Below are 20406 nucleotides of genomic sequence, written 5' to 3' on the forward strand. Positions count from 1 at the left end.
CTCGCACATAAATGTTATAGCGATAATGTAGCGATATTCTAGTCTTCATAGCGGAGATGATTGATCAATGGATTTAGAGCGCGAAATTCAAAATTTTCAGTTATTTTTTTGTTAATCGAACACTACCCTTGAAGCCTAGAAACATTTCCAATAACTGTTTAGTGTTTATCACACTGATTTTGGGTATTAGAGTATTAAACTATACGGAGCCGCTGTGAACCCTTTTCTCAGAAGCGAAAACAGCGCTAGCAACCCGTGACTCAGAAAAAAGTCGTGGTAACCAACCTCTCGAGTATGAGGGCGCGGGTTCTATTCTATGCCAGGCAAGTACCAATGCAACTTTTTAAAGTTTGTATGTACTTTCTAAGTATATATCTTAGACACCAATGACTGTGTTTCGGATGGCACGTTAAACTGTAGGTCCCGGCTGTCATTGAATATCCTTTGCAATCGTTACGGGTAGTTAATCAGAAGCCAGTAAGTTTGATACCAGTCTAACCAAGGGGTACTGGGTTGCCTGGGTAGTGGGTAACTGGGTTGAGTGGGTCAGATAGAGCAGTCGCTCTTTGTAAAGCACTGGTACGTACTCAGCTACATCCGGTTAGACTAGAAGCCGACCCCAACATAGTTGTGAAAAGGGCTCGTAGGATAATGATGGTACTCTTCAATTGCAGAAAAATTCTGCCTGCCTCGCGAATAGGGAATTTGTTAAATGTTTAGTAAATAAATAAAAAAGTATTAGACGTTACGACTGCGGGTAACGAGAATCGAACACGGGTTTCGGATAGCCAAAGAGCATGAGTGGCTTTTTAATTAACTGGGCAACATTGAAGTGTTCTGTCAGTCGAACGCATAGATATAATATTACTAAACAAGATTGCGCACGCTCAAAATATATATTTACGAAAATGAACTCTATTCTAACGCAATAAGGTACTAAATTGGTTGCATAATACACAGAGGCAAATCCGAGCCAAGAGGGATAGTTCGAACGGAGGCTGTTTGTCTCTTTCTAACACCTTGCCAGCATAAAAAAATGTTGTGATCAAAAGTTTTGTCTTCCCAAAAACAATTGAATCACTTATATTTTTATCTTATTTTAACAATTGTAAGTCAACAAATTAATAACAATCGTATTAATTTATTCGTAAAACATAAACAACATAAATTTTTATTTTGCTTTTTTTTATTTTCTAGCGGTAACCCTGAACATTCTTGGCGCGTAATCAGCATTTAAAATTTTGTTTATATTTTTTTTGTATTAAATCAATTTAAACTATTAAAATGGTGAAAAAGTGTTGCGTTTCTACTTGCAAAAGTGAATCCTATGGTGGTTGCAATATATCGTTCCACAGGTTAGCTAATAATAACATTTTCGTAAACCAAACAACTAGGGTGCCCATGAATTCTTGTAACGAGTCAAAATATGGGTGATGGATTTTAAAACTGTTGTACTATTGTTATAGCTTCCCAAAAAATGAAGAAAGGCGACATAAATGGCTCAGCAGTCTATATATGAAGGAGAAATACAAAAAAAAAACGTTCTTCACTTCGAATCTTCCTGCTTTTATACTGCTAATTTCCGCTAATTATTAAAAGCCTTTATTAGTATCTTAAGGTCACAAACTGCGTAAGTTAAAACTTCAATACTAATCTATGTTTAATAATCTTAGCAAATTCGGATTTGTCTCACATAGCTTAATCTCATAGTCACCCTATTAGAAAGGGACAGACAGCCTCCGTACTAACTGTTTCACTCGGCTCGTTTTTTGGGTTTATATGCGCAGTCCTGTTTACTAATATTATGTCTATGGTCGAACGTCATGTATTATTGACAGATGGAATTTTGACAATCATCCTCTAATCTCCTTCCTGTGTGTGTCAAATAACTTTATTTCTCTTTATTAAATTGTTGATTACAACAAGGAAAATAGAATATTATTGATTTATTTCTAACCAACTGTAAGCGGTAACCCAAACTAACAAAATGATGGTAAGTTTATCCTCAAAAACGGTACTATTATAGCGTAAATTAAATGTTTTTCCTACTTCGCCGGGGGGCGTCTCCATGATTCGAAATCAATGTATTATTTGTTAATTTGACCACAAATAATTATTATCTAAAGATAATGAGTCATTTTCGTGAAGATAAAGAAGATGTGGTGTATTACTTTGTAAGAATTGTTTATTTTCGCACCGTTTCTCGATAATTAATTTAATGACGTGGATCCATAGTTTTTGTTTTTTTTTTCGCTTGATAGCGCAAACGACCTTGTTTGTATTGATGTACATTATTAGTGTGTTAATTTCTATCATAATTTACATGACGGTTAGTGTACTTATACGAATTGTTCATAATTTTACTTGTTTTATGGTGCCATAAACATAACATTGTTTTTGTTATTCTTATAGGAAAAGTTCGCATTAGTTTTTTTTTTTTTAATAAGACCTTTTTTTATCTTACCTCTGTGGCTGTGTCTATCTCATACTTGTATGAGTCCCAAATAACTATGGGACTGATAAGCAATGCTTTGTTTACCTATTAATCACTACATCACTGTAACAGTGGATTTTAATAACCAATCTGTTTATCTAGATCTATTGATCTTACTTACTAGAGATAAGAATTTGACATTACTCAAAGGGGGCCCACGTCAAAATCCTGTCTTTGATATGTAGATCAGATTGATTATTAAAATCCATAGATAATTAACAGATTGGGCATAACTTGCTAAGCTTAGAGAAAATCAAAAACTCGAGTAAATACCATTTAGTTTGTAAATACAGTTTGTGTAAATAAATTCTGTAAAAAACAAATACCTATCAAATGTGGATAAATCTGGTGAAAACCAATAAAATTTATAATATTTTAACATTTTTTTCAGGACTGCGTAGAAGACACTAATCATGATCCTCTGTCAGCTCCAACGCCACAAACCCCTGGCTCCGCAGACCCTAAACTGGATAAGAAGAAGCCCAATGAAAATGTTTGCTTAGCCGATAACAGCCTGCTGGTGAGTATCAAGTTTTTTTCCACATGATTTAAATAATTGTCAGCGCTTTTTAAAAAGATTAATAAAAGATAGTCTCCAAAATGACCATTGTTGATAACTTTATTTATAAGTGTTTAGATTTAGTAAAACATATCTGACTTAAGATAAAATATAGAATCAGCATTACTTTGCAGAAATGCATATCATTAAATGCTAGTAAAAATATTTATTCCACAAGATTATACCTACTTACATAGAATTACGGCCAGTTTCTTCATCAAAAGTAAAAGTCAAAGTAATGTCTAAAGTAAAAGTCATATTCGTTTTTTCAAGGCTAAAGTGACAGCAAAACTAATAGAAAAAATGAATTTGACCGTTACTTTAGACATTACTTTGACTTTTACTTTGGCTTTTACTTTCGATGAAGAAACTGGCTGTAAGTCAAGTAGGCTAAATTAAATTAGCACTCTTTAATGTCAAAATTAAAAAATGACAGCACCCCCAAAATGCACCCTTTTCACCACTTCCTATGTGTTTTTGCTGGGAAGAAGAAGTGGTGCAACAAACTCCCCAGCAACTCATGTCTGTCTATATAATAAGAAGAGCTATTCGACAATGTATTATATGTGTATTAAAACTTATTTGATGATTCATACCTAAATTCCAGCTAAAACAAAATTATCTTATCTTACTGGCTAAACATAGTCTGCACTAATCTATCAAAGAGGAAACATTTTTTGTTTATTTGTACCTCTAAGGCTCAGAAACTACTGAACCAATTTGAAAAATTCTTTTTGAAGAATGAATTCTAATTGAAGAGTGTAGCTCATTGTTGTGAAGCTACACTCTTCCCGAGTAACATAGGCTATATTTTATCCCCGTACGGGCAGTAGTTCCCACAAGACACCAATGAAACCACGGGAAAACAGACAGTATTTTATACTCATAAGATCCCAATCGGTCTACAACAGAATTAAACTATTTTATTATTGTTGTTAAAACTCTGATTGGTGGGAACAATGAAAGGATAAAGAGGTGTAGATAAGAATACAGAATAGGTAGGCCTTTGCCCAGCAGTTCAACTGTTAGGGCAAAGAAAAAAAGTGTTTTTAAACTAATGTCTTTTTTCCACAGGTGGACATATCAGATGCTCTAAGCGAGAAAGAAAAAGTAAAATTCACAGTGCACACTAAAACAACGTTGCCAGAGTTCCAAAAGTCTGAGTTCATAGTTGTGCGGCAACATGAAGAGTTTGTGTGGCTGCATGACAGATATGAGGAGAATGAAGAGTATGCTGGATATATTGTAAGTGGAATTTAAGTAATTTCTTGCTGCTTATGTTTTTAGAGAACTTCTTCCTGGTCAGTCAGTATAAAGTATGTAACTTTAGGTTAACCATCTTTATTGAATACCAAAATTCATATTAATTTGTTTAGCCATGAAAGCTTAAGAAAAAAAAATTAGATAAGTCTTTACTAATAGTATGGTATGTCCGAAAATAGCAGATTTTTTGAGAATGTATCGGCCAAAGATATGCAGTTTAGCCAATGAAAGACAATTGTGTTTTGTAACATTTCACCAAAGAGATGTGATAATTCTTGCTAATAAGTAGTTTTTGAGGTTGTCCCAAAAAAACTCTCATATCCAATGCCTTGTATAGTTAAATATAATACAGTTAAAATATTTAAATATGTCTAATTACCTACAAGATCCCCCCGGCGCCTCCGCGGCCGGACTTCGACGCGTCTCGAGAGAAGCTGCAGCGCCTCGGCGAGGGGGAAGGCGCCCTCACCCGCGAGGAGTTCCTCAAGATGAAGGAGGAACTTGAGGAGTGAGTACCACATGGTGTTTAGTAAGTTACTACATTTGTGGAACCAGCTTTCTAAGAAAGCTCCTTACCCAATCAGGGATCTTATATCCGTAAAAAGACATACAAACATCTGAATTGAGAACTTCATCCGTTTTGAGAAGTTGTTAATAAAATCATGTCCTTCTCCTAATTTGTAAATTATCTCTTCATATGTTTTCTACAGAACCGGTTCAATAGTCGGTGAAAGAGGGAACTACTTAATGTGTAAGCTATAATAATTCCAAGTTTCATCAAAATCCATTCAGCTGTTTTATGCAAGCAGCATAGACAGAGAGGAGTGCAGCGGAGGGTATTTTATAATACACTAGAAAATAGTTTTTATTATTAAAATTGGATAGCTCAAATCCGACAAAATGCATACCCGAGGCTTTTATTGCAATAATATTTTAAAGTTGATTTTCGAGTGACTAATGTGATTGAGTCTTCAGGTATTTAGTAACGTTAGTGTCAGTACACTGACTCACCAAAAATATTATTTTCTCTTCCAGTGAATATCTAGCAACATTCAAGAAGACGGTAGCAATGCACGAAGTATTTCTGCAACGCCTCGCCGCACACCCGGTGTTTAGGAACGACTCTCACCTGCGCGTGTTCTTAGAGTACGAGCAAGATTTGTGCGCTAAGCCTAGAGGCAGGATGGATCTGATTGGTGGCTTGGTAAGATGTTTTTAATTTATTTATTTATTCCTTTAATTCAGGCATCCTTTAACTAGGGCCCATAGAAAATACAATACATAAATTAACATTATAGTGATCGGCACGGATATTGAGCCCTGCCTGATCTTCACCTGCGCAGAAGCGATTTTTTGGTTTATTGCCTTATGTGTACAGTGCGCAAAGCGATCCCCACTCTTCCGCCGAGAGCTCAATATCCGTGCCGATAACTATAATAATAATAAATAATAAGCCCCGCAGGGCATCTGAGGCGGATGACGGGGAGTAGCGACCCCGCGGGGCTATATATCCGAGTTCTCCAGGGAGAGTATACTGTCCCCCATCTCCGGCCTGCCGGAGTGAAGCATGACGGGGGATAGGTCTCCCGCCTCTTGGCTGGCCTTCATCGGCCGGTCAGAGTGGAGTCGCTAGAGCAGGGTTAGCAGCCCACTCGGAGGGTAGGTGCCTCGTGGTAAGTGGCGAGTGGGCCGGTGATGCTGGACCCACAGGGAGCGCGTGATCTGCGTTTAAAGTCCGCCGAGGTATCCTCACCCTTCAGCCGCTCATGTACCTGTTGCCCTCTTGTTGCTATTCAGTGACTGATTCCCGAGGGCCCAGTAAGTGAGTTGGCGAGTCTCCACCTGCCATTTTTACGTGTGCAAACATTGTTATCGGCAGGTGCCATAGTTCCCATAGTCTTCCCATTCCTAGTCCACTAACATCCCATCACAATAGCCCAAGTAGTTTTCCTCCATAGTTAGCAATAGTTTAGCACAGAACCGGGGATTGTCCTTGGGTACATTTCTATAGTGTATACGGGGATAATCGTCGGTTTTGTGTCGCCATTTCATTAAAGTTGTCTCAAAAGGGCTTCAGCGTGTTGGCTTCGGCCCCACGTTCGCCTCCCAAAAATCCGGGACTCTATAGTCCCGAGGTCTGGCAGAGACATACAAAAATAAATAATAATAATAATAATAAATTTTATTTATTCAAAAGTTTACAGATTCGGCCTTAGCTAAATAAGAATCATTGTAGAGTTAAGCAGAGACATAGTACACTTATTATGCAAAACATCAGAAGAAAATCTGTGTACCAAAATATAAGAACCCTGCCTCCTAAACTAGGGTCACCTGTATCTTAGGAGGCAGTTTTCAGCGGAACATTTATACAAATTCAGATTTATACAGCGTAACTGATATTGGTTGACAATTGTAGCTAATCGTCTTATTGTATAGCGAAAAACAGCAGAATGTATGTAATTAAATTGAGTTTTTTTTTTTTTTTTTGATATAACAAAAAGAGATGAGTACATAAAAAAAATAAAAATAAAAAAAAATTAAATAAACAAAATAGAGCTCCTTATGTGACTGTGCGTGTTGTGTGTGAGTGTTATGTGTGTGTGTGTGTGTGTGAGAGAGAGTGTGTGAGGGTGTGTGGGTGGGTGTGTTTGGGTTGTTAGTTATGTATGTGTGATTACTAATAAGATATTGTTAGTTAATATATGTGAGCAGTGCCTCCGTTTGGGAATAATCTTGTAGAAGAAGCCATTCAGTAAGCTTAGCTTTTACGTTATGTTTGTTCAGGTCGATAATATTAAGATATTTATTTGCTTTTTTGTAGATGTGTGTACTTAATGTGTAATAGTGGTGTCTAGCAAACGAAGTTTTATGTCGAGCGCCTGATATAATAGTGGTACGAGTCTTAGTATTTGACGGTAAAATACTTGTGTGTCTTCTGAGAATAGTCCGGAGAACAAACAGTTGTCGGACTGTTAGAATTTGACAGTCTGCATAGAGTTGTGTAGTTTCATATCGAAAAGGCCTCCGTAACATCACCTTTAGGATAGCTCTTTGAGCCCTTTCAACTCTAATCAGACTGGTTTTAGATGCGCCTCCCCAAACAGTAATACAATAGCCAATTACTGATTGGCAGAGAGCATAAAAGACCATTTTAAGGGTGTCTGTATCTGCCGACTCCCTAAGCGATTTAAATACGTGTATCAGTCTCAAAATTCGGTTTGTTAGGGCGTTAATTTGTTTATCCCACCGTAGACCCGTGTCAATTTGCACCCCAAGATACTTGATATTATCAGCTCTTGTCAGGGATGGACAGGAGCAGGGGGAAGTTAAAGAAAAGCAAGTGTGTGCTGTAATGGAGAAGGTCTTGTGAGGAGCCGAGTTTTGGCGGATATGGAAGGGGATGTAGGCAGTTTTGTCAAAATTTAAGGTTAGCAGATTTGATTTGAGCCATTTTATCACCATTGACAGGGCTGATTCTGCACTGGTTTTAATATCATCCCAAGTCGAACCACTTACGATAATCGCCGTGTCATCAGCATATGCGAAAATCTTGGAATTAGGAAGCGACATATGACAAAGGTCGTTAACATAAATCTGAAAAAGAATGGGACCCAAGATGCTTCCCTGGGGTACTCCGTAAGATACGGATTCTTCGTCACTTAGGTACCTGTCAATTTTGGTTCTTTGGGTACGCTCATTCAGATAGTCTTTGAAGATCTGAAGAGCGATTCCTCTAATTCCTAGTAGTTCCATTTTGGCAAGAAGTAAGGGAACAGAAACTGTGTCGAATGCCTTAGAAAGATCGAGAAAGATCCCCAGGCTTTTGATATTATTGTCAAGGTTCCTGGCGACCAGCTGTGTCATATCGAGCACTGCGTCTTCAGTTGATACACCAGTACGGAAACCGTACTGATTATCCGATATGATGTGATGTCTGTCCAGGAATTTCTTAAGACGACTACTTAGGATCCTTTCCAAGACCTTGGAGAGTGCGGTTAGAACCGAGATTGGGCTATAGTTATTGACACAGCTTCTGCTCCCACCTTTGTGGATTGGATGAAGGATAGCCTTCTTCAGTGCAGCTGGAAAAATACCGTTTCGTAGACAGCCGTTAAATATGTAAGTTAACGGTCGTGTAAGTGTCTGTCGGCATTGTTTTAGCACCTTGGGAGGTATACCATCCCAGCCGATTGCACAGTCGTTGCGCAGTTGCACTATAAGCTATACACTACAACAATCTATACTATATACTATACTATACAACAATCATACACTGATACATACAAAAATAATAACAATATTAAAATGTAAGTCTTGACACGGGTAGGCGGTGTCGTGTGAAGAGTAAATTAGTTCCTGTACCCGAAATATAGCAATATAATAAGTCGTGGTGGCCTAGTGGGCAAAGAACCGACCTCTCGACTATGAGGGCGCGGGTTCGATTCCAGGTCAGGCAAGTACCAATGCAACTTTTCTAAGTTTGTATGTACTTTCTAAGTATATTTTAGACACCAATGACTGTGTTTCGGATGGCACGTTAAACTGTAGGTCCCGGCTGTCATTGAACATCCTTGGCAGTCGTTACGGGTAGTCAGAAGCCAGTAAGTCTGACACCAGTCTAACCTAGGGGTATTGGGTTGCCCGGGTAACTGGGTTGAGGAGGTCAGATAGGCAGTCGCTTCTTGTAAAGCGCTGGTACTCAGCTGAAGCTGCCGGTTAGACTGGAAGCCGACCCCAACATAGTTTGGGAAAAAGGCTCGGAGGATGACCCGAAATATAGCCCATGTTACTAGGGAAAGAGTGTAGGCTTCAAATCGGTTATAGATAGTTCAACTCAGATTTGCGCGCGGCCCTATGTGTGCGTCGGCTTGTAAATATACAACTTTCGTTCGTGTGACAGTGACGTCGTCCGAGCATGACGTGTTCTCATCGCCTTTTGTTTTGGGTACAGTCGTTTACAAAAATGTCTAGTTCTTCACGGAGAAAATGTTTAAGGAGTCAGGTAACGTTTCAAAAAATGAAACAACATTCAAAGCTTTTTATTATTACATTTTACAGTTTTTCATTATTTTCTCATACGTTTTTTCAAATTGACATTGACAGTATCTAAGAAATAAATGAGGTGAAATATCTAAGATGAATTAAATACTCCTTACATATTTTCTAGCTCGGGGTACGAGGACAATAAATAAAAGTGTGGACTAAAAATGCAAAATACATCATAGGTATGATTTTTCAAGTAGCGATTCAGAATCATTAGGTATAAATAAATAAACATTAAATTACGTAATAACTGTTTTTCTTTAAACCGCCGTAACGTACCCCTAAATAACTGTATTTGTATCCGACTGTACCTCTTGTCACGCACACAAAGTCACTGTGTATGTACAAGGGTTACCCACACATAAGGCCGCGCGCAAGACTGAGTTGAACTTACTGTAACTAGTTTCCCAGCAAAACAGTCAAATTTTTGTCCTCCTCATAATATTAGTATGGAGAGCTTGGGTAATGTTAGGAAGAGGGAAAGAAAAATACATTTAATGTCACATTCATCATGTATTTCTGCAAAGTATCGCTTGATTACATAATTTACGTTTAGTGTTCACGACATATTCATTTTTAGGGTTCCGTACCCAAAGGTAAAAAGGGACCCTATTGTTTTCGCTCCTCTGTCCGTCCGTCCGTCCGTCTGTCTGTCACCAGGCCGTATCCAAGCGCGGATCCAAGGGGTAGGTCACAAGGTCATGACCCCCCCCTGGGCCGGTCCAGGACCTGGGTGGACCACTAATTGAAATGTTAAACACGATGTTTTTATGTTTTTGTTCCATCAGGTATACATTTAGTAAGTAGATAATTTTTATACCGAGTGAATAGGTATATAAATAGATAGAGGTAGAGTAGTTTTGCTGAAGAATTCGTGCTAGCGGCGCTCGCTCTTCATTCTTTATTTACTCTTTATCCGTATCCAAAAGGAGGAGATGGAACCCTGTTACTAAGAATCCGCTAACACTGTCCGGGTTGTCTACATGCTGTATCTCATGAACCCTTACCTATAGTAAGACAATTGAAATTTTCACAGAAAATGTTTTACTGTTGCCGCAATGAAAAAAAACATACAAATTACGTGCCCTTTTCTGCGTATAACAATACTTTTCAAAAGTTTATTCTTCAACCTGAAAAAAATCTTGCGCTTTCTTGTATTTGTGCTGTATACTTGTTATATAGCAAGAAAGCGCTTTGATCTACTTTTAGTCCTCGAACTGAATAAAAAATTTCGCGCTCGCTTCGCTCGCGCTTTTTTTTATTTCGCAGATATGAGTATGTTCAAGAAATTGCGTTCGCTCAGTCAGCTCGGGCCATTTTCTACATAAAAAACTCTTTTTTAACCTTAGTCCTTGACCTGAATAAAAATTTTCGCGCTCGCTTCGTTCGCGTTTTTTGTATTTATACTCTGTCTAGTTTTTAATCGACTTCCCAAAAAGGAGAAGGTTCTCAATTTTTATATTATCTCAACTCAACAAACACTGAAAACTAAAATAAAATACATATTTTGGGGGCTCCCATACATCAAGCGTTTTTTTGATCATTTTAAATAATGGTACGGAACCCTTCGCTCGCTTCCAGTAGGACTGCCCATAATGGGATAAAATAAGAGAGTAGCTTTCCAACAGTGAAATAATTTTTCAGATCGTTTTAGTAGTTTCTGTGCCTATTGAGTACAAAAAATATGTTCTCTTTGTTATATTAGTAGAAGTATTTAGTCTTTATATGTAGATATACCTGAACAAAATACCATTTCTTGTACTATATTTTACCAGAAAATTCCCCTTTCAGATGCGTTCAATGACAACAACAACTGACGAGATATACTTAGGAGCGACGGTTCGGGACGTGAACGATTTTTTCGAGCAAGAGACGACGTTCCTACAAGAGTACTACTCGCACCTCAAAGAGGCAGTCGTGAAAGTTGACCGCATGACTACTAAGCATAAAGGTAGGTTTAACTTTAACTGGTTTAAACTACAGTTAAAGTGGTGGTGGCCTAGTGGGTAAAGAACTAAACTCTCAAGTATGTGGTTCGATTCCGGGTCAGGCAAGTAACAGTGCAACTTTTCTGATGTATGTACTTTCTAAGTATATTTTGGACTCTAATGCCTGTGTTTCGGAGGGCACGTTAAACTGTAGGTCCCGGCTGTCTTTTGAACATCCTTGGCAGTCGTTACGGGTAGTCAGAAGCCAGTAAGTCTGACACCAGTCTTACCAAGCGGTATTGGGTTACCCGGGTAACTGGGTTGAGGAGGTCAGATAGGCAGTCGCTCCTTGTAAAACACTGGTACTCAGCTGCATACCGACCCCAACATAGTTGGGAAAAATGCTCGGGAGATGATGATGAAATTTAGAAACTGGCCCCATTATATAAAATCATAATTAACAACAACAACGGACGAGATATAAATAATAAATAAAATAAATAATAACGTGATAACGTCTTTAAAATCGTTTTAGTCGGGTGACATGTTCAGAAACTTGTGTCACACCAAAACCTCACGAGCGCGATCGCAGGTATAACGAGAGAGAGACGGACCGATCTCCCGTCTCATCTCGAGCGCTGCCAGTCATTCCGTGAAACTTGTCACGCGGAATCCTCACGAGCGGAGGCTGGCATAGCGTTCGAGTGAGTGGACCGATCTTCTGTCTCTCTCACTCTAGCGGCATACAAACGAATGGAGACTTTCTCGTGCGGATAAATGTATAAAAGTATGTTTGTATGAATGTATGTATGAAGAAAAATGTATATCATAGTCGAATAAGTAAACTTGTCATTTTACACCCGAAATTTATCATCAAAAGTGTGAATAAAACGATAGATGTAATTTAAAATTTGAAAAAATTGTTATCTTCATTAATTCCTTACTTCCCAAAAACTTATATCGTATCGTATCGTAAACCTACTTTACAAACAACCAATTTTTTTTTACTTCAAATTATGTCCAAATACTTCTAGTGCAACACTGGTCGTTTTTTCTTTATCTCTTTCTAATTATTTTTTTCCAATATATAGTTTTTGACCCCTCAATCTCCTATTAACATAAAAAGTTGTTATAAAATCACTGTTCTTTAACCTACAGAGGTAGCAGACGCCCACATAAGACTGTCATCTTGCATCACACAGTTAGCCACGCGGGAACAGCCCCCCACTGAGAGATTCCTCACCAGAGCCGCCGAGACCTTTGACAAGTGCAGGGTGAGTTATATTGAAGTTAGCCACAGTGGCTCAGTCTTGCATCACACAGTTAGCCACGCGGGAACAGCCCCCCACTGAGAGATTCCTCACCAGAGCCGCCGAGACCTTTGACAAGTGCAGGGTGAGTTATATTGAAGTTAGCCACAGTGGCTCAGTCTTGCATCACACAGTTAGCCACGCGGGAACAGCCCCCCACTGAGAGATTCCTCACCAGAGCCGCCGAGACCTTTGACAAGTGCAGGGTGAGTTATATTGAAGTTAGCCACAGTGGCTCAGTCTTGCATCACACAGTTAGCCACGCGGGAACAGCCCCCCACTGAGAGATTCCTCACCAGAGCCGCCGAGACCTTTGACAAGTGCAGGGTGAGCAAACTTAATAAAAGGTAAATAAGAAAGGATATACAAAGGAATATACTGTTTTACATACTAATGTTACACACATTTTGTTTGCTTTGTTATAAAGTTTTTTTCTTTAGATGCGGTTAACTCGGAAACTACTAGTCCGATTAGTAAAAGATTTCGGTGTTAGACACCCCATTTATCTGGGAACGCTATAGGCTACTACTTTTATCCGGGTGCCGGAAGTAGTTTCCTGGGATAAAACCGTTGACAGCCACTACCGCCATTTGTTTTCTTATTTCTTATTAATATAAATATTTTATGTAATTACGACAGGAGTTAGTAATATTAAAATTACAATATTTGTTCGCAGAAAATCGAGGGTCGCATGGCGTCAGACCAGGACCTGAAGCTAGCTGATACTCTGAGGTATTACATGAGAGATGCCCACGCTGCCAAGGCTGTTCTCGTCAGGAGACTCAGGTATGGAAGCTTCTAGACTTTTCTAGAACATTGTAGATCCATCTAGAATCTTGAGAGGCTGCTGCATTACTCACGAATGCATTACGACTTTTGTTAATACGTATTTTTAGTACTTTCAACCAATATCAACCCTTATTGTCTAAAAAATATTTGAAAATGACAACAAACCAACATGCAACCAGCATGCCAAATTTCCGACTTTATTGTATTTGATTGATGATTTTGTAGTTATATATAATTGATTTTGTAAGTAATAATAAAGGGGCCTAATGTCTAACTGTATGCTTAATACACATTTATATATCTTTTGTGAGTAAATTACAATTCCTTAACAGGCAACTAAGTTCTAAGAACGTACCTAGGTATAAGATCTTTTGTACCTACTTAGTTCGTAATAAAGATATTTGAATTTGCTAGGAAAACTTGCTTAAGGTAGGTCATCCATGGGCTGCGGGTTGTTCGAAAGAGATACCGCGGCCCTGGTACATAAAAGGCCTATGACGGAACACGACGGTTTTTAGTCAGTAAGAGTCTGACACTCCCTCACCGCTGCTAACCCACAGCGGGAGGGGTCATTTGATGATTTTTGACGTCGGAAAAAAAAAAAAAAAAAAAAAAAAAGGTAGGTCATCCATGTAATTGGTATATAGTAAATTTTACTTATATTATTATAGATGTTTAGCTGCATATGAAGCCGCTAACAGGAATCTTGAGAAGGCCAGAGCTAAGAATAAGGATGTACATGCGGTGAGTAATATTCTAAATAATTAATCGTCGAAATAAACATAAAAAAACACATCTACCACAGAATTCTTTAAATCTACCACATAATTCTAGCAGTGTATTGACACAATATATTGACGTAATTATACCAATTTATTGACATGATTCTACCAAAGTATTGAAATAATTCTACCAATAATATTTGTTCACGTGTGTGGTGATTGTCAATCTAAGATTTGTGTTCACTTTTTTATGATCGGTACATATTGAGCGAACTAATACATAAATTAAATATAGTAAGTTTACATAGAAACACAACTAGTTTGACGACCAACTAGCTTGACGTTTCAAAAGAGCTACTTTGCTTTTGAAGATAAAAATAGATACTTTTGTAAATAACTTGTAGTTTCAGCCGTTACACAATAAGTGTGACAAAGAACTGCGATTTTTCATTTGACGACTTTTATAGAATTACATACACAACGATAGCCTAAAACCCAAGAAAAGAGATAGGCTCTTTTTTATCCGGGTGGGGGAAGTAGTTAGTTCGTATTAAGTAAATATTGTTGGCCCAATACGTACCAATCTTGTCACAAACGTTTGATCAAATACATTTCTATGTAAAACGCAGCCTTTGGAGGTGCAAGAGGTAAAACACGCTTGTTATCGTGTGAAAGTATGTTTTTGTATGTATAAATGTAGTGTTTGTATGTATGTAGAAATTGTTTGTTCGTAGTGTGTTTGTTCGTATTTTGTATGTCCCATAAAGAACAAAATGACTAGCGGAGATGTCATAACGCAAAATCTCCTAAGAAAGTAGCGCGACAACATGCGGGTGCGAGGGGGACGAGGAACGTTACTGGCTCCGCTCTTATACGCCTTCTTTGGAAAATTACCATTTTTTGTAAAATCAAAAATTCTTCGACTGATTTCTCAATGAACCCTAATGTCTCGTTAGTTCACTCGAACTTTGCGTTTTGGCCACTCCCACCGTACGCATTTGACCTATAATAAGGTGTCACACCTACCTGCCTTATGGCATCTCCGCTCATATTTCCTTCCTCCATGGTATTCCCTATGGCCTATGCTATGCCATTCAAGAATTATGTACAAAAAAATAGAGAACTATGTTATACTTGTGATCTATCCCGGCTTTGCACGAACATAAATTATATTCCTAGACTTTCTAATGGCTTCGTTCCTGTAGCTTGCTCGTATATAAATTTTGACAATGAGTCTTAACCAGGGGTATCGTGTTGCCCGGGTAACTAGGTTGACGAGGTCAGATAGGCAGTCGGTTGATGTAAAATACTCAGCTGCATCTGGTTAGAATTGAAGCTGACCCCAACAGTAGCGGCTTTAGGGTAGGGCGCGGTTGGGCGACGGCCCAGGGCGCCGGACATAAGGGGCGCCGCAGGCGCCCCCAACCAATCCTTGATCAGAATTTTACTCCTATTTTTGTTTTAAATTTCATCAAAGATCGCAGCTTACAAGAACTGTATCCAAATGTATGGATAGCATCAGGGCCGTCTTAACCTATGGTGCAGGGTGTTCGAATAACCCGGGCGCCGCGGTGCGCTCCTGGACCAAGAAATTTCAATTAAATTAATGTATTGTCATACAATGCCGGGTGCGTTAGATACACTACTTTTATGTCCCAAAACTCAAAAATTTTCGCGCTCGCTTCGCTAGCGGTTTCTTTACTTTACACTTACATTATTTTTCACATATAGCTACTTTTAATTTCATGTCCCAATAATCAAAAAAATTGGCGCTCCCTTGGCTCACGGCTTCTTCTCTTCACAGTCGCCTTTTATTATATATGTTAAGGACTTTGAGTGATCCAAATCTCAAAAAAGCTTTTTCGGGCTTGCTTCACTTTATAGTTGTTTTTATTTTTCAACATTTGTTTGTCTACCCTAGCAAAAAGGTAGCGTCGTTTTTAAGTCCTTTTATTCATAAGAAAGTAACTTCTAGTTTCTATTTATGGTACTACTTTAAGTCCCAAAATTTTAATTCATAGGCGCCAACACCAACAAAGAGTTATCTACGTTTGGGCTACATTTTAAGTCATTTTTGTTTTGAGTTCTAAAATATAACAAAAAATTTCGCGCTCGCTTCGCTCGCGCAATCAGAACCTGTGTTCCCGTGTTTTTGCATTCACCAACCAGCAATAACTTATGTACGATTGGGCTACATTTTAGGTAATTTTTGCTTTGACTTGTTAACTATAAAAAAAATAATCGGTAACGACATATGTCTCTGTTTTTCGTATGGGTTTGAATTGCAGTTGGGGGCGCCGTAGAAATCTCGCCCAGGGCGCTAGTAGAGTTAAAGCCGGCACTGGACCCCAACATAGTTGTGAAATGCTTGCATATTAGTAAAAATAGTAGGAAATGCTGTTAATTTTTGTAGTTGTTTTTCTATACTGTATTTTTTTTAATATTTACTTGTCAGTGTAGTGATATTTGTCCTTGCAATATATATGAAGAAATCAATTCCGCCCGCGATTTCAACTAAATAAAAATAAATAGAATAATGTCCGTCTTCTACTTCTAAGCTAACTCTCCACCAATTTTCTGTTGAAATGGGTTCAACAGTTCTTGACTCTTTATTAACTTGAATTTCTTTTATAAGTATGTGTAAATTACATACTTTTATATTAAATATTTTAGAGCTCCCAGATTATACCAGTGCTTAGTAGTTTCCACAATGTAAAGTAACCTCCCAACAATAAACCTTTTATTTATTAATTTAATTAACATTCTCATATGACGTACTAGGCGGAACAAGCGCAAGCCGACGCGTGCGCTCGTTTCGAGCAGCTGTCGGCTCGCGCCCGGGAAGAGATCATCGACTTCCGCACACGACGAGTCGCTGCTTTTAAGAAGAGGTAAATTATTTTCATAAATTGTATGTAGGTAGTTAGGCCCAAGCTCACTGAAAATATAACTGTCAGTTGTTTTAAGGAAACTGACGCGTATTTTATCGATAAACATGGGTCTCAATAGACAGGTATTATTACTAGTTTCCACGGTTTCACTCGCGTTTCGGGGCAACTCTCCCACACCGTTGTAGTTGAGAGAAGCAGTGAGTTATTTTGAAATATAAGCATTGTTTCATCAAAATTTATTCAGTACCTACTTTTTGTGTGAAAGAGGAAATTTCGCATTTACAGAAAGAAGGAAGATTCATCATCACACTAGCTCAAGGTGGTTTGGCGATTTCAGACTTTACAGTCCAGGTTTTTTCAATGATGTCTGCCTTCAACTTTAAACAGTCATTAGTGTCCAAGATTTTTATTTTATTTTATTTTTTTCTTTTAAGGATCAGCAAACAGTTACAGTATATAAACTTACAAATAATATAACAATGACTTGTTGTGGTCATAATGTAACCCACATCGGTATCCAAGATATACTTAGAAAGTACACGTAACTTAGAAAAGTTGCACTTAGGTTTGTCTGACCTGAAACCTACTGGAAACTCGCACTGAGTTTTCTATACCACCATGACTCTTACTAGATCACCACAATTACTAGACCCCCATGACTATTAGGCCACCACGATTTTATATTTTTCTTTTCTACTAATATATTCCTAAATCAGTCTCACTACATAATTACTATATTTCTTCCAGCCTCCTGGACTTAGCGGAATTGGAGATCAAACACGCCAGATCCCAACAGGAATTGTTTAGGAAATCTCTGCAAGTTCTAAAGGAATGTTAAATATTAATAATACATTGCGTATGCTACTGTATACTTATAAATATACTTTATATTCCATGAGATTCATGAACTGAAGGACTGGGCTGGTTCAGTAATCGATACTATAATAATCGAATATTTTGGGAATCGATATATCGTATCGATAAAATATGACAACAATGTCTAGAACATAGTACATCGACCTAAATCATCTGCCTAGCCTTTTCCCAACTAGGTTGGGGTCGGCTTCCAGTCTAACCGGATGTAGCTGAGTACCAGTGCTTTACAAGGTACTCAATTGATTTAAATCAGTCTGTCAAATTTCTTCAATAGATTTTTAACCAAATTTTTGGTAAAATTTGACAGATTCGAATAGGTTGATCTGCTGACATCTGTGTAACCCAGTGATCTCTCGAGTTTCAATCGATCTTTTAACAAGTTTCGAATATTATGTAATCGATTTCAAGTTAAGGAATGTCTTGTACTGATGGAATGATAATCGAGTGATCTTTTAGATAATTTCTTAATATCGATTGTAATCTCAATTGACAAAGAAAAGAGTCGATTAGAATATCCTATATACAGGATGTTCTATGCTAAATATCGCTGGTATCGATTAAAATCGGTAAATATCAAGTATTACAATATCTTCTGCAGTCCAGTCCGACAATGTTTTTTTTTTATTATTATTTTTAATATTAATTATTCAAACGTTTACGAATAAACTATGAGTCATTAGAAATGTTTTTCAAATATATCGTTGTATGTAGTTAAAAGTGAGTATAAGCAGTTTTTTTTTTCAGACTGAAAAATCATCTATAGAATTGTATGGTATAAATAATCTATTAATTTCTGCATATAGAATTTAGTCTATGTGCAGAAATTATAAATTACAGAATATTTTTCAGTAATAAATAGCATTTCTTCATTAATATATGCATTTTAGTTAGACTGTATTATTTTCAATAATTTGTATAGTTATAAATGTATTTTTCACTTTGGCAACACAGGAAATTAAAAGTCTAATCTAAGATTAGTAAAGTCGTTCTTTTTTTTATATGCGGTGCAAATATTTTTTACTGATTTTTTTTTTTTATTATGTTTAGGGCCGATTTTTCAATCACTAGATAAGTTTTATCCGAAGTATAAAAATCCGAAATATGTTTGTCGTTTTGACAGCTTTTCTATAGAAGATTAGCTTCCATCCGCGATTTCACCCGCGTTCCGTGGAAACTACTGCCCGTACCGAAATAAAGTATAGGCTATATTACTCATGAATAGGTTAGCTTTCCAACAGTGAAGAAATTTTAAAAATCTAAACGGCTAAATTTATTCCTCAGATAGAAGTTAAATGGCGATTGTGAAATCGGTCCCTAATAGGTTAATGTTTAGTTACAACGTCAAACGTGGACCAAAATTAGTTTTTTGCTTTGTATTGCTTTTTTTATGCACTCCTTATAAGGTTCGTAATACCAAAATCATGCTCGTTATGCACTGTCTTTTTTGTAGGGCTCAGAAAAATTAAAATGGCGGGCCCTTTTTTGAACTTTGAAAATGAAGACCACTGGGTTCTACTCTCGAATTAAAGATTCTATCATGTTTATTAAATTACGACGATAAAAATGTTGGTGTTAACCATACTTACCGTTTTCATTAAAGCTTCTAAAAATATGTTGGCAGAGGCTCATTTAAATAACTGTAAATTATCTACTTAAAGTATTTGATTTGAGAATAATAAAATATTAAAAAACCTTTTTCACAACTATTCCCGAAAAATTATATAATGGGTTATTTTCAAATTTTATCTCAGGAAAGCGGATGACCCGTACTTGTGTGGGTAAATGTACATGCATATTGTCTTTGTATGACTCGGCGACTCGACCACTACTGAGCGCTCCCGAGCTTACACATACAAAGACAATTTGCATGTACATTTACACACACTAATATAGCTCACCCGCTTTCGTGAAATAAAAATTCTGTATATCAAAATTGTATTGAATATTTTTCCACACGTTTTTTTTTTGCAAAATTATATATGTAAAGCAAAAATCATCCTATTCGATGTTAAGTTTTAACTAAATCACTTGTTTTGGCTATGCAATTTAAATAGGTACATATTTTGGAGCGACTCTTTGTGTAAGACAAGATTCTGCAAGAAATCTTGGCAAGAACAGTTTTTGTTTTTGATTAATTATTCAGAAAGATTCTTGCATCGTAGTCCGAGTTTCTTGTATAACAGACCGAGATTTTTGCATCATTGACCAAGTTTTTTGCTTCATAGACCGAGTTTGTTGTGTAAGTCCGAGTTTCTTGCATCATAGACCGAGTATCTTGTGTTAAGTCCGAGTTTCTTGCATAATAGACCGAGTTTCTTGTGTTAAGTCCGAGTTTTAATGCGTCATGGTCCGAGATTCTTGCATTCTTGCCTTGCGTCAAACGGTCGCTGTAACCAAAGTCTTCGTACTACATGTATGTAAAGTGTAAGAGAAATGTGTTATTTTTAAATGTTTATATTTTAAGAAAATATATGAGTATCCTTATTTATTCTTGTGTTTTATTTACCATGTTTATGTCATTTTATATAACT

General features: G+C 37.3%; 1 protein-coding gene across 1 annotated transcript; it reads left to right on the forward strand.

The window, feature by feature from the left end:
• The first annotated feature begins 1842 nt into the window (after positions 1 to 1842).
• LOC124643695 (sorting nexin-32) lies at positions 1843 to 20363 on the forward strand. The gene is made up of 11 exons (XM_047182731.1): positions 1843 to 1993; positions 2886 to 3014; positions 4128 to 4298; positions 4703 to 4824; positions 5352 to 5520; positions 11151 to 11310; positions 12446 to 12561; positions 13274 to 13383; positions 14058 to 14130; positions 16890 to 16999; positions 17747 to 20363. Exons 1-11 carry the CDS (start codon positions 1988 to 1990, stop codon positions 17835 to 17837), a joined length of 1257 nt encoding a protein of 418 aa, XP_047038687.1. The 5' UTR covers positions 1843 to 1987; the 3' UTR covers positions 17838 to 20363.
• The last annotated feature ends 43 nt before the right edge of the window (positions 20364 to 20406 follow it).

This window comes from Helicoverpa zea, chromosome 28 (assembly GCF_022581195.2).
Source record: "Helicoverpa zea isolate HzStark_Cry1AcR chromosome 28, ilHelZeax1.1, whole genome shotgun sequence".
NCBI classification, from domain to species: domain Eukaryota; kingdom Metazoa; phylum Arthropoda; class Insecta; order Lepidoptera; family Noctuidae; genus Helicoverpa; species Helicoverpa zea.